We start from the raw sequence: 14,018 nt of genomic DNA on the forward strand, positions 1-14,018 counted from the left end.
AGCTAAGCCGACAGCTCCTTATCTCTGATCTCCTGACCTCATAAACACTCATTGTAGCTCAATAGCTTATCTTATTTAAGCCATATTCTTATCAGCAAGTGGTTATGAGTTATATATACAGCCCTCAGATGATGGCTCAAAGTGAAAGTAAGATGCTCACAGCTAGGCTAAAAATGTAACCCTTTATGACAAACCCTGCTGAACATTTTTTTAAAAGACCAATAAAAAAAAAAAATATTTTTAGCCCAAAATGAGTAAAATGCAATTATAAAATGTTTTTCCTCATAATGTGTTCATAACCTTTAAAGTAATTTTCTGATGCTTAGAACATTGCTGGCCTCGGTCAACAACATCAGATCGATGGGGCTCCAATACCCTGCACCCCCCGCCGATCAGCTGTTTTGGGCAGCCACCATTGTCAGGGTCCTGCAGCTCAGCTCCCATTCCAGTAAGGGTACTTTCACACTTGCGTTTTTCTTTTCCGGCATAGAGTTCCGTCACAGGGGCTCTATACCGGAAAATAACTGATCAGGCATATCCCCATGCATTCTGAATGGAGAGTAATCCGTTCAGTTTGCATCAGGATGTCTTCAGTTCAGTCGTTTTGACTGATCAGGCAAAAGAGAAAACTGTAGCATGCTACGGTTTTATCTCCGGCGAAAAAAACTGAAGACTTGCCTGAATGCCGGATCCGGCATTTTTTTCCATAGGAATGTATTAGTGCCGGATCCGGCATTCAAAATACCGGAATGCCGGATCCGTCCTTCCGGTCTGCGCATGCGCAGACCTTTAAAAATGAAAAAAAAAAAAAATAAAACGGATCCGTTTTGCCTGATGACACCGGAAAAACGGATCCGGTATTGCAATGCATTTTTCTGACTGATCAGTCAGAAAAAATGACATCCGTTTGCATACAGTTTGCCTGATCAGGCAGTCAGTTCAGGCAACGGAACTGCCTGCCGGAATCAAACAACGCAAGTGTGAAAGTACCCTAAAAGAGGGCTGAGGAGCAGTAGCCAGAAATTACAAGGAGATAAGCAATTCACATATTTTGACAAATGGCAGATCTGTTTCAGAAATGTTTGCAACTGAAGACCCCATTCCTCGTATCATGCATCCATGTACCGTGCAGCATGTAAATGAGGACTGCAACAAATCTGCTGGATGTAAACATACCGTAAAGGTACATGATCTGCTGTGGAAAATGGCAATTTACGTGTGGATTTTGCTGCAGACTTCACACTGTGCATTTGCAAAGGGTGACATCCAGGGTGGAAATCCATAGCATAAATGGTTAATTTATGCTGCAGATTTTTTTTCCCCAGTTTGTTTGCTGGTACTGTAAAATGCAAATGCACAGTGTTTCGGTACCACGTGAACATACCCTTAGACTGATGACTGACAAGCAGTTAATTGACCATTTCCAAATATGAACTGCAGATCTGGAAACGCAGCTCTGAAGTAAAATGCAGCCTCAGGATCAGTACAAGATAAAGCACCAAACATACTCAACTTTGACAATATCAAACATAAAATATATTCTGTAAAATAGTGTTCAAAAGGTGTACTGGACTTACTTCTTGCGCAGCAGGGACAGGATACTGCCTTTACCCTCATGTCCTATGAGCCACGATATATAGTGAAGAGGCTTCACCCTTGAAATAGATTACAATATATTAGCAGAACTCTTAAAGGGGTTGTCCGGGCTTTTTAATATTGATGACCTACCCTCAGGATAGGTCAAATATATCAGATTTTGGGGGGGGGGGGGGGGGGGGGGTCCCAACATTTAGGCATATGCCATTCACATTCACTATGAGGGAAGATATTGCAGTAGCCAAGCCTTTGGGGTCTCTCCTTCTGTCAAGTTGTTAAATATTCGAATCAGACATTTTAACTAGAACAGAATTATTTTTACTGTGGAAAAGATGGGTTATAACCAATGCAACATCCATGTCACCTCCCCAGCTGCACGTCACCCAGCATTCCCATCGACTCCCGAATGTCAAATCTGCCTAGCTCAGCAGATGATTTAAAGGGCTGTCTAGGTTTTACTAAGTGATGGCCTATCCTCAGGACAGCTGATCAGCAGTGGTCCGACACGCTACATCCCAGCTGGTCAGCTGTCCGGGTGTAGCTCTGCCGCCGGAAGCTGGTGTCAGGACTATGGAGCTCTGTCATCTGTGCAGCGGACACAGCGCTGTAGTAATGAACTCACCACTACACAGCCGACTGTGTTGTGTACGGAGCTACACCTGAACAGATGGGTGGGTGTGCAGGGTGTCAGACCCCCGACGATCAGTTAGTGATGGTCTATCCTTATGATGGGCTACTGTCACATCATCAGCGTTTATTATTCAGGCTTTGAGATCCGGCACAGGATCTCAAAACCTGAATAAAATGCTTCCATTTCACTTAAGACATCTGGACAAATCAGTTTAGTCCGGATCAGGTATTATTTAATAGAAACTGAATGAACCGGATTCAGTACGAAAATCATTGTAAGTCCATGGGTGCCAGGTCTGGGGGTTTTGTTACTGAAAACAACAGATCCGGCACCACTGACTTACATTGATATGCCGGATACGGTTTGTTCAGTTTCACAGACCACAGCTTGCAGTGGTTTTGGGTCTGGTAAAAAAAAAAAAATATTTAATAAACTGGACCGGAATGCATCCTGATCTGGTTTGTTCCGTTTTGTCCCCATTGACAATAAACGGGGACAAAATGGAAGCGTTTTGCCCCGGTTTTGAGATCCTTTGCCGGGTCTCAAAACCGAAATGCAAAACGCTGATGTGAAAATAGCCTTTAGTAAAAGGTGGACAACCCTTTTAAAGTTTGCCCATGCAAGCCTATGCCTCATACACTGTAGTCTTGATGCACCCAAGGCAAGGACTGGGTCCTAAAAAAAAAAAAAAATTGAAAATGCTTTTCTATTTGGATCTGGTATATATATATATATATATTTTTATTTTATTTTTTATTAAGAAACTGCAGTGTTTGAGGAAGGCTTGAAGATGGCCACTAATGACAAACTCCAATGCCAAAAATGAGAATAAAACACCCGGGGAGTACTGAATGGACACTTACTTGTAAAACTTTTCCTGGGGTGGAAGAGCCCAAGTTATAGTGAGAGCATGAACCTTCTTAATGGGGACAACTACAAGAATAAAGGAGATGATGCTTTAATACATGGAGAGTCTGTAGGTTATCATGTAATACAAATAGTGAATGTTACACAGACCATCATCAAAACCTCCAGTTCCTATTGTTTTACCGCCAAGTACTCTCCCCATTGAAGTAAATAGGAGCGCACAGCACTTGTGCGGCCACCGCTCCCATTCATTTCTATGGGGCCCGACGGAAATAGCCGAGCCAGTGCTCGGCTATTTTCTGCGCCCCATAGAAATGAATGGAGGGCGGCTGAGCATGTGCAGTGCACCCCCCCCCCCAACTTTCAGGGATCCGTTCTCAATGTAGGTGCAGGTCCCAGAGGTAGGGCCCGCACCTATCAGACAATGGGGGCATATCCTGGCGATGGGAATATCCCTTAAGCTTAACGCTTCTGCCCCTTTGTTTCAGTGATCAGTGGGGGTTTCAGCAGCCAGACCCCCACGATGAAATGATAAAAAGTGTTATGAAGGGACAGATACACTTTAAAAGGACAATGACACAGCACCTGATCAGCTGTACAATGCTGTAGGTCTGAGCATGTACTTTAGAATGACCACCACTCACCCACTCTGGAACAGGGCACTACTTGATCACTAGCACAATCACAAGTTCATCACAGAGATAAAAAAAAAAAAAAAAAAGCAAATTACTAACTAATGACCTCTCACTTGTGGCACCACCTGCAAAAAGCTGGGCAGCCAACAACCATTGCAGAATTACATGACAGTCTTCAGATGAACTGACACTCAGGTAATACACTGACTGCTCGAGTCCAACACAGCACTCCATTCCGGCTCAGAAGGATGTCAGGCAGGACATGCCCCTCTACGACATCCATATGCCCTACAGGCCATATAGACAGGGGTCGTCTTCGTGACACTACCTACCCCTTTAAAGGCCATGTACACCTTTGGGGGCAATATTTTATTATTAGTGCATTTTATTTGTACTCAAATTAAACATACTTTTTACTTTCACTTTGTGCCGGTCATCTAATAAACCTCATCTCTGAATTACTAAAAAGGTCATAAACACTTATTTAAGCCACATTATTATCAGTAAGATAAGAACTGAGCTATAATTAGGTCAGAGATAAGGAACCGTCAGCTGGGCTGCCTGACTGAACACTGAAAACTCAGATCCTGCTACTAGAGAATCTCAAGGCTGCACAGAGACAGTGGTTCAACATTTTTAATAAGGACCAATTGGAAAAAAACGATATTCACACAGCTAGAAAAACAATTAACCCTTTGTGACAGAATGGCTCAATATTTTTTATAAAGACCAAATGAAAAAATGATTTTTAGCCCCAAATGAGTAAAATGCAATCCTAAAAAAACAGAAAAATGCTCCAAAAGGTGTACATAGCCTTTAATAAATAGCAGCAGTTCAAGAGTGGTTTCAAGAAAGCCCTATTAGAAGCCATGAAGGTGAAAGGCAACAATACTAATAAACCAGATGGGAGGCTACCATGTTCATAATACAAACCTCTGTGAAGCGAGTTAAACCCTGGGGTGTCAAAGGGGTCACTTAGGTGGCTAAATTCAGGTTTTTGCAAACCACTATGGAAAGAAAAAAATAAAATCATTTAGTTAGGACTGCAAAAAAATTTAAGATTTAGAGCAGCAGCAGATGCATCTCATACAGTAAAATGAAGATACCTCTCTCATAACTTACTTATTTGGAATCTCGCTAAAAATCTCCTTTACCCATTCTTCCAGTGTATCGAGCGTTTCTGCAGAGATCAGAAGACAGTGAGTACCAGGATTATTGCAACTATCTACAAGGTTTAGGTCTGCGGCATGCATCCATACCATTAGACTGTACTGCCAGGGTCATGTAGTGGGCAGAGTAGTACGTCTGGTAAAACTCCCTCAGCCGGACGTGGGTGTCAATGTTCTTCTCTTTAGGTTCATATTTCAATGTCTGAGCATTTCCTGCAAAATTAACAAGACATCCATGCAGAAGCAGCAGCTACACAGCGTGCTTACAAGATGGCTCCATTGCAGATTCCGTTGCTTTAGACAAATGGGGTGCTGCATGTGTTGGGATCCCTCGAGCATCGCTGGTTCCATTGTGCAGTGGATCAGTTACAGCTTGGCTGCGCCATTATAAAATGGAGGCCACAATGCAGAGGTAAACAGAGCCTAATCCAACAGGCAGGAAAACAACGTTTTATACGTACAATAGCAGCATGTGTACTGCCAATTGTAACTTGATGGAGATTGCCCATCTGTCTGCATCCCTTTAATGTGCCGAACATGCTCTTTTGAGACTTTAGGGCCAGGCGTGAATATGTTTTCACTGCCTGGCCTGTCAGTGTTAGCGGTGGAGGTGCAGTATGAAGAGGAGCGAGCGGAGCCTCAAGGCAGAACGGCACCGCCCTCGTTGCTCCTAGGGACTTATTTGCATATTAGTGCAATTTTCTCGAGGATGCAGGAATGGAGGCTGATGGGACCAAGACCATGATTTTAAAGGAGTTGTTAAAGTTGAACCCAAACATAACCCCTTCTTTACCCAGGCAGCCCCTCTGAGTTGAGCATTAGAGCATTTCATGCTCCCCCTTTGCCCTGTGCTGAATGACGCAGGGCAAGGGCTTTTTCAGCAGATCTGGTGACATACCTGATCTCACTATGGGAAGCCTCTGCCCAGCAGGGAGCCCGGTGACGTCACCGGCACTAATGGGCGGACAACCCCTTTAAGCTGTCAAGGGCTCATGTCTCAAGCAAGACGGTTTTAGGTCCACGTTTCTGAGTGCAAAAGCCCTTTAAATGGACGTCCCAAAAACAGTGCCACTCCTGTTCATTGGCTGAGAACTATTTTTTTTTTTTTATCTCAGACAACCCCTTTAACTACCTCTGCAGTATGAAACCTGCTGCAAAGCTTCTATTCTTTTACGAGGAGCTGGTTATGTACTAAACAGGCAGATCTGAGATCCATCAGACTTTCTGAACTTTATGCCCAAAACAGCAGAAACTGGTGTCATAAGGGAGATGTGTGCCCGTGTGAACTGCTCAAGGTGTCTACAACTATACAAAACTTTTTGCCTAAATGGTCTAACTTTTAAAGAACTCACCCCAGAAAAACTTTCTCATTGGATGACCGGGTTTTGCCAGACTTCCAAAAAGCATCTCCTTGCGGTTGGAATCAGAGGGTCGGGCGAGCTCATATTCTGCAATATTATCAGATGGCAAAATTCACAGGAGGGAAAAAAAAAAGAAGTAGAATCTGCAGCAAGAAGGAAAGATCAGACTTACCACTATCCACAGCTTGCACTTCCCGGTCTATGGCATCACTGACCATCAGCGGGGAGACAAAGAACTGAGCCCACCTGAGAGGACAGCAGAGCATAGGTCAGGCACATGATATTACAGAAGACAAAAAAAACTGAGCATGGAGAGTGATGCCCCCACGCCATCCTACAGGCACGGATTCTGGATATGGCAGGGTCCTTTCCTACATGAAGAGCTTTTTCTGCCTCTTTTGCTCCTACTAAAAGGAGGAGAGTTGTCCAACAGTAGAGAATGGCAATGTGCAAGAGGGTAACATGAACAAGCGCCAAGCTGCCTGCTGACAGTTTCACTCAATAACCGGAAACATGGAGCACCTGCTGTCGAGAACCCAGTGCAGTATGGGAAGGCCTAGGACTTGTAGTGTCACTGCTGTAGAATAAGCCAGACCATTGTTGGTGCAAAGATGGAGGGACAAGCTGCTACGGGGCTCAGTAATGCAGCTCCGCAAGAAGAGAAGACTGGGCATGCTGAAATCCAACATGACCAATCCTTCTATCCCATCAGCATCTGCCGTCAGGAGGTCCATATATACATTATGTAATCAGCAGATGGCTCTGAAGTCCGTGGCTTCGGGCAATTTTTTCCTCTAATGCATATGGCCATATTAAAACTCCACTTACTAAAAGGGTTATTTTTACGTATGGATTTCAAATCCGCTCAAGACGGGACCATCCACCTTCAGGACGTTTAATCTGTGCAAAATCCTTGTGGAAAGCCACACGCAGATCAGCCCCACTGAATAGAGATAAATCTGCACCTTAGGTTTTTGCCACGAATTCCATGACAAAAACATGTTGGCTTTTCCAACACGTGTTTTACGCCACGTGTACCTTGCTAGGTAGCGTCCAAACAGCGACGTGTCTGTGTAGATGAAGCATTACCACCTGCACAGACGGAGGGCTTCCTGCCCCTTGCAAGGAGAAGATGGCTATCAGTCCCTAGCAGTGGATCGCATATTCTTAGTATATATAGAAGCTCACAGCTAACGTCTTACCGGTCCAGGGCCTCCTTGAAATGCTTTCTCTGCACATCAAACTGGAAAATAGTGCGCTCGCAGTCTGTGGAGGCGTTATCGCTGCCCCCGTGTTTCTTAAGAAAAGCATCAAAGCCATTCTCATCTGGGTACTTTTCACTGCCCATGAACACCACTGTAAGAGACGCACATGCAGACATGGTAACAGGTTATCATCAGTTTCGGTAGACTTTTAATGTTGCATAGACTTTAACCCTTTGAGGACGTGGCAATTTTCCATTTTGCGTTTTCACTCTCGGCCTTCCCAAAGCCAAACCTTCTTTATTTTTCCGTCTGAGGGCTTGTTTTTTGCCGGGCAAGTTGCACTTTCTAATGTCACCATTAAAAGGGCATCCGTCAGCAGATTTGCAGCCATGAAACTGGCTGGCCTGTTACATGTGCACTTGGCAGCTGAAGCCATCCGTGTTGGTCCCATGTTCATATAATCCCACATTGCTGAGAAAAATGAAGTTTTTATATATGCAAATGAGCAAAGGGCTCAGCTCTCTCTGCAATGACAATGCCCCCTTTAATATTGCATACAATGTAATAGGAAGCTGGGGGGGGGGGGGGGGGGGAAGAGTCCAGAATGTGGTGGAATTGGGGTAAATTTTAAAAACACACACCACAATTTTTTTATTTTTTTTAAACAGAGTTTTCTATGCTGTAAAACTGCCCGTTACTTTCATTCTCTGGGTTAGTACAATTACAAAGATGACACGTGTAAAGTTTCTCTTGTGTTTTAACACTTAAAAAAAAAAAAAAAACTTTGGTAAAAAGCTTTTCATTGCATTGCCATATTCTGACCTCTAACTTTTTTATCTTTACGTCTACAGGGCTGTATAAGGGCTCATTTTTGCAGGGCGGTCTGTACTTTTCAGTGATACCACTTTGGGGCATATATAGCTTTTTGATCACTTTTTGTTAAATTTGTTTGTGGAGATGAAATGCCGAAAAAAAATGGCGAATTGGCCATTTTGATATATTTTTTTTTCATTATGCCATATTTTTACAATTTATTAGCACAGGCATTTGGGGATGCGGCTTTGCCTATTATGTTTATTTATTAATATTTTAGGGATAGGTAGACAATTTTTTATAACTTTTTTTAATGTTATTTAATATTATTTTACGGAAAGTGGGATTCTTTTTATAATTTTTATTTTTGTTTACATTTTTTAAAAGTTCCCCTAGGGAACTTGAGCATGCGATCATCAGATCGCTTCTCTTATAGACTCCAATGAATTACCATTGACATCTATGCGTAATTTGCGGTGTTCCTATGGAGCCATGTCACAAGCAGAGTCTCCATAGGAACATAGCTGTGGTAGCCTTGTAAGCCGTTCCTGCTCTTGCTCTCCGATTTTCAGTACTCAGATGCCGTTGTCACATTTGACCACGGCATCTGAGGGGTTAAATGTTTGAGATCAGCATTATCGCTCATCACAGACATTATCCCTGGGTGTCTGCAGTGTGAAAGTGCCATCTTTAAAGAGTACATATAGGGTGGATGTCATCAAGGGGTTAAACTCTATTACTCCACACTAAGCTCAGTTTTTCCCAGTTGTCAATCTGTGACACTCACTGTGCTCCAAGAAGTGCGCTAATCCAGGTAGATCTTCGGGATCGCTAAAACTTCCCACTCCAACGCAGAGGGCGGCTGCAGACTGTGGAGAGATAAACAAGCGATTATAATGTCTCTAGGGAAAGAATCCAAAAATGCAGCTAAGAGAAGATGCCCTAGATCTGCTATTTTATGGGGCTGCAATTATCTACTAAAACAGACGTGTCAGGAGAGGTTACAGATCCCAATTCTGGCTCACAGTAGCAGGTATTTAATCCTGTACAGTAAGCTTCTAGATCCCCCTAGTGGTGGCAGCAGGCAGTCAGAAGTCATTTAAAAGGGGGTTCTCCGGGAAGAAAATGAAAATACTTAAATATTAGTTCATTATAAATATATTCCCAAATACCTTACATTAGTTATAGTGGCTCGTTTTTTTATGGGGAGCAATCATTAGAAAAAACAAAATGGCCACTGTCCAATTAGTACACAGAAAATCTGTCCTAATCACACAGGAGGACAAGTTACTTCACAACACTGAGCTAAAGAGCTGCCTCAGCCTCCTCTCTGCTCGTCAGGGATTATGATCCTAAATACATATGAGGACCATTTCCAGCCTCGGATAACCCCTTTAATACAGTACATCCCCAAAAATCCAACTGTACTAAAGGTGGCCATACATCTTCAACAGCAATTCATCCGACACCCATTCTTTCCGACTGACGGGAACGCACGCATGCTCAGTTCAGACAATCATACATGAGTTTTCCATGGCAAGAGAGGAGAAAGTTGCTGTCAGACACCTCATCTCCTGCTCACACTTGACTGATCCTTGTTACCCCCAAAATCATCTGTCAGTGGAGAGTCAATAGGCCCCCCATACACACGAGATAGTCGGTCTGCTTTACCAAAATTGGTGGGTTTGTTTACTGATAATCGAAAGTGTGGGGTGGCCATATAAAAGTAATCCCCTATCCACAGGATATTATATCAGGTGGGGTCTTACACCAGGGAGCCCCCTGAAACAAACGGAGCAAAAAGGTCCAACATGCGAACGGCCGCTCCATTCATCTCTATGGGAGTTCTGGAAACAGTTGAGCGCTGTGTCCAAAACTCCCTTAGAGATGAACGGGGTGGCAGTGCGTATGCTTGACCTGCCGCTGCGTTCACTTTGGGGAGTACCTGCTCTCATGATCAGTGGGAATCCCAGCAGTAGGACAACACCGATCTAAAAGCTATCCCTATACTATGGATAAAGGATAACTCAATAACCGGAATACAACTTTAAGTATCAACAATTCCCTTTTCCCGATCTTCTGCCTGTACACAACTGGGTAATCCCTTCAGCAAGAGTCCACAATACCAGCTTTTCAGTGCACCCCGTCTTCTCCTTGGCACACGGGCTGTCTTCATCCTCCTCCTCATCATCTCCAGATTCCTCCTCACTCTCATTTTCAGAGTCCCATTCTTCTTCATCCCCCTCCTCGTCATCATCTCCTTCATCTTCATCATCAGAGGATTCAGCGCCAGTGTGACCCATGGAAGACATATCGGAGATAAGCAGCGCTCTGAGACCATTGTCCAGCTGAATAAATCTATAGGGGAAACGTAAGGAAAGAAAAGATCAGGAATAATGAAGAAGACTGACGCCATCTGTGTTTTTTCACAGAGCCATAGATTCCAATGGGCGTGTTTGGTCCACATCACAGACCAAAGTAGTGCATGTCTCCGTGATATTTCCACTGAGGACATGTGCTGTCCATGGACACTGCAATAGCACACGTCCTCTGCAACAGTAACAAACTCTCATCTGTGAGAAGTTTCTGGCTACTTGCACACTTCTCATTTCCCGAGTGCAGGTAGTTTTGGTGTGGATGCTTCAGAAATGGTACTGCTCAGTGACACCAAGCAATGACATTGAAAAGTTTGAGGAATGCAACATAAAAAAAACACTAAACAAAGTTTTTAAATTTTGTTTTTTTTTGCTATAAATGTGGAATACCCCTTACTGAACTTGTTTTCTGGTGAAGACTACAATGCCCGGGGTCTCTAGGATAGGTCATCAGTATCTGATTAGTGGGGGTCTGACACCCGGTGTTCTAACAAAAATCCTTACTCGTGAAAATACCTTACCCCTCGTGACTTCCGGGGGTGTGTGCCTCAGCGCAAGCGCACTACCACGGTACCGGTAAGGTAAAAATTACAGGGGGGGCTGACTCGCGGACACCGCACGTGCGCCCTCAGGAAGAGATCTGACGGTCTTTTTTCCTTACCCTCACACTGTGCACGCGCGGATTGTGAAATCTCCTTACCCTCATAAGGGTTAGGGTTATGCCCCCCCAATATGCTGCACCCACCACCCGTATGGCTGATAGTGCTGGGAGCAAAAGGAGATTTCACAATCCGCGCGTGCGCAGTGCGAGGGTAAGGAGAAAAGACAGTCCTTACCCTTGAGGGCGCACGCGCGGTGTCCGTGAGTTAGCGCTCCCTGTAATTTTACCTTCCACTTGCCGTGGTAGTGCGCTTGCGCTGAGGCGCACACACCCAGAAGTCACGAGGGGTAAGGTATTTTCACGAAGTAAGGATTTTTGGTAGAACACCGGGACCCCCACGATCAGCTGTTTTAGAAGGCAACGGTGCTCCTGTGAGTGAGCACAGCGCTGTACATTGTATAGTGGCCATGTTTGGTATTGCAAATCAGCTCCATTCACTTCTATGGGACTGGGCTGCTCTTAGGAAAAGCAGAGAGAAGGCCACGACACATGTGCAGGTGGCTTCTCAAACAGCCGATTGGTGGGGGTCCTGGGTGTCAGACCCCCACCGATCAGATACTGATGACCAATCCCGAGGATAGGTCATCAGTATTAAGATGTCGGAAAGACCCTTTTATAGTCCAGGCAAATAGAAGAAAATGTGCAAGATATCTTAAGGAGATTGTGTCTTATCCCCACTTCCCCTCCTAAACCAACATTATCTGCTAAGTCTGTGATGAAGAGCTGACATCTCACTGGAAGGTCAGATCACAGCTGCCCAAGGGAGGGGTGTGGAGTGAGCTGCTAGAGGGAGAAAACAGCATTCTGCTCTGATCAGATATAATAAAAAGTTTCTTCTAGTCAACTGTAATATTGATTTATGCAGTTTGTAGAAATGACAGTGAAAAGTGGCACAGAGCATATAGAACCAGGCACAAAGAAGCAGCAGCAACTAAGTCACAGGGCAAAAACAGGGCAGCTCCTGGCACAAGACCCCGGCAGGGGAAGGGGGCAGCTCCTGGCACAAGACCCCGGCAGGGGAAGGGGGCAGCTCCTGGCACAAGACCCCGGCAGGGGAAGGGGGCAGCTCCTGGCACAAGACCCCGGCAAGGGAAGGGGGCAGCACCTGGCACAAGACCCCGGCAAGGGAAGGGGGCAGCACCTGGCACAAGACCCCGGCAAGGGAAGGGGGCAGCACCTGGCACAAGACCCCGGCAAGGGAAGGGGGCAGCATCTGGCACAAGACCCCGGCAAGGGAAGGGGGCAGCACCTGGCACAAGACCCCGGCAAGGGAAGGGGGCAGCACCTGGCACAAGACCCCGGCAAGGGAAGGGGGCAGCACCTGGCACATCACCCAGGGTACAGCATTGATCACAGAAGAAGCACAAGTGTGCCTGGACGGAGCAGCAGTCAGATAAGGCAGTATTAGGACTGGTATATTTCGCAGACAGGCAACATGACGTCAGAAGGTTGTAACAATTACGTCAGAGGGAGCAGGAGCGATGACCACACAAAGAGTAATACTGACCGGTATTTCTTGGGGTCACTGGGAGACTTAATGATCTCTAAATCCTCGGCGTTGCCCCCATCTTCTGGCTCCTCCCTGCTCGCGGTGTTATTGCCGTGGGTAGCCTGGCAGGGGCTAACGGCTTTGTGGGGGTTTCTTGCGGGCATGTCGCAGAGTTGACACGGGGCACACAGATAACAGCCACCCGGTGTTCCAGGCCTCACAGAAGCCGGGATCACCGCCTTATCCAATCAGGAACTACAGGGGCGATCACGTGTCCCTCAGCCAGCCTGCCAGCTCTGACGCTACGGGAGAGGGGCGGGGCTCTCTATGGTTGACCAATCAGAGCGACTTTTGTTACTAGGTTGTGAAATTATCCAGGAAGTTTGTAGAACTTGCGGGGACCACGTGGGTGTCAGTGGAGGGGGCACGGAGCAGGAGACGCTTGTTTATGTTGTGTCCGGTCACATGTAGCGATAATTGCTGCGTGTAAACCGTTTGCAGTCGTGGAGGTAGAACTTGTCCACGCTGTATAAACCTTATGGATACAGCCTTATTGGAGGCTGGAGCTAGGGACGTCTAAGAGGGGTAGTCCACTGCCCTGGATCCTCCCCATTAGCAAAGTAGAGAGCTTTTGGAAAGACCCTCTGTTTATTTACAAGGGAGCCAGCAATCGCCTCATTTTGGGGCAGCATGTGATTGATCCCCAATTTTTACCCCCCCCCCCAACTTTGAGGACGGTAAAAGAGGACGCTTACGGTTCTTATCTCCATACAATTCATTTATTTTCTTTTACACAGCAGGGCAAAACATATCTGAATATAGAAACTTCTAAAATCCAAATAGCATCAAATGATTAAATAATATACAGGGGGGGGGGGTAAATATTATGAATGTAATAATGCAAATCTATAATAATATAATGTTCATTTTTATTTATACAGCGCTTTACAATTCAGGGGGTCATGCACAAACAGTCATAAATAACACAGCAAGTCAATAATTACAGCAAGAGGCATGAGGGCCCTGCTCGCAAGAGCTTACACTCTATGAGGAGATAGGGGCGGCACAATGTTTTGTACAATGGTCCGGCCATCTCGGGAAAATAGGGGAGCAGATACAAAGCTGCATGAGCCGATCACCAGCTGGTATCTGTAGTGCTTTTGGATGTGGTTCAGGAACTGATGATAAATGGTTAATATATGGACAGGAGTAAGAT

At 45.2% G+C, this 14,018-nt stretch overlaps 1 protein-coding gene across 1 annotated transcript in view; it reads right to left on the reverse strand.

Annotated features, from left to right (window-relative positions):
- NRDC (nardilysin convertase) overlaps positions 1–13,054 on the reverse strand; it is a 39,193-nt gene extending 26,139 nt beyond the window's left edge. The window contains exons 1-11 of the mRNA XM_044300897.1: positions 12,821–13,054; positions 10,404–10,635; positions 9,065–9,146; positions 7,462–7,615; positions 6,432–6,505; positions 6,251–6,346; positions 4,989–5,111; positions 4,852–4,909; positions 4,663–4,736; positions 3,091–3,160; positions 1,578–1,655 (exon numbers count right to left, since the gene is read on the reverse strand). Coding sequence (XP_044156832.1) covers positions 1,578–1,655; positions 3,091–3,160; positions 4,663–4,736; positions 4,852–4,909; positions 4,989–5,111; positions 6,251–6,346; positions 6,432–6,505; positions 7,462–7,615; positions 9,065–9,146; positions 10,404–10,635; positions 12,821–12,966 — 1,187 coding nt within the window. The 5' untranslated portion in view covers positions 12,967–13,054. The remainder of the gene's footprint in view (positions 1–1,577; positions 1,656–3,090; positions 3,161–4,662; positions 4,737–4,851; positions 4,910–4,988; positions 5,112–6,250; positions 6,347–6,431; positions 6,506–7,461; positions 7,616–9,064; positions 9,147–10,403; positions 10,636–12,820) is intronic.
- Between the last annotated feature and the right edge of the window lie 964 nt (positions 13,055–14,018).

This window comes from Bufo gargarizans, chromosome 7 (genome assembly GCF_014858855.1).
Source record: "Bufo gargarizans isolate SCDJY-AF-19 chromosome 7, ASM1485885v1, whole genome shotgun sequence".
Classification (NCBI taxonomy): Eukaryota; Metazoa; Chordata; class Amphibia; order Anura; family Bufonidae; genus Bufo; species Bufo gargarizans.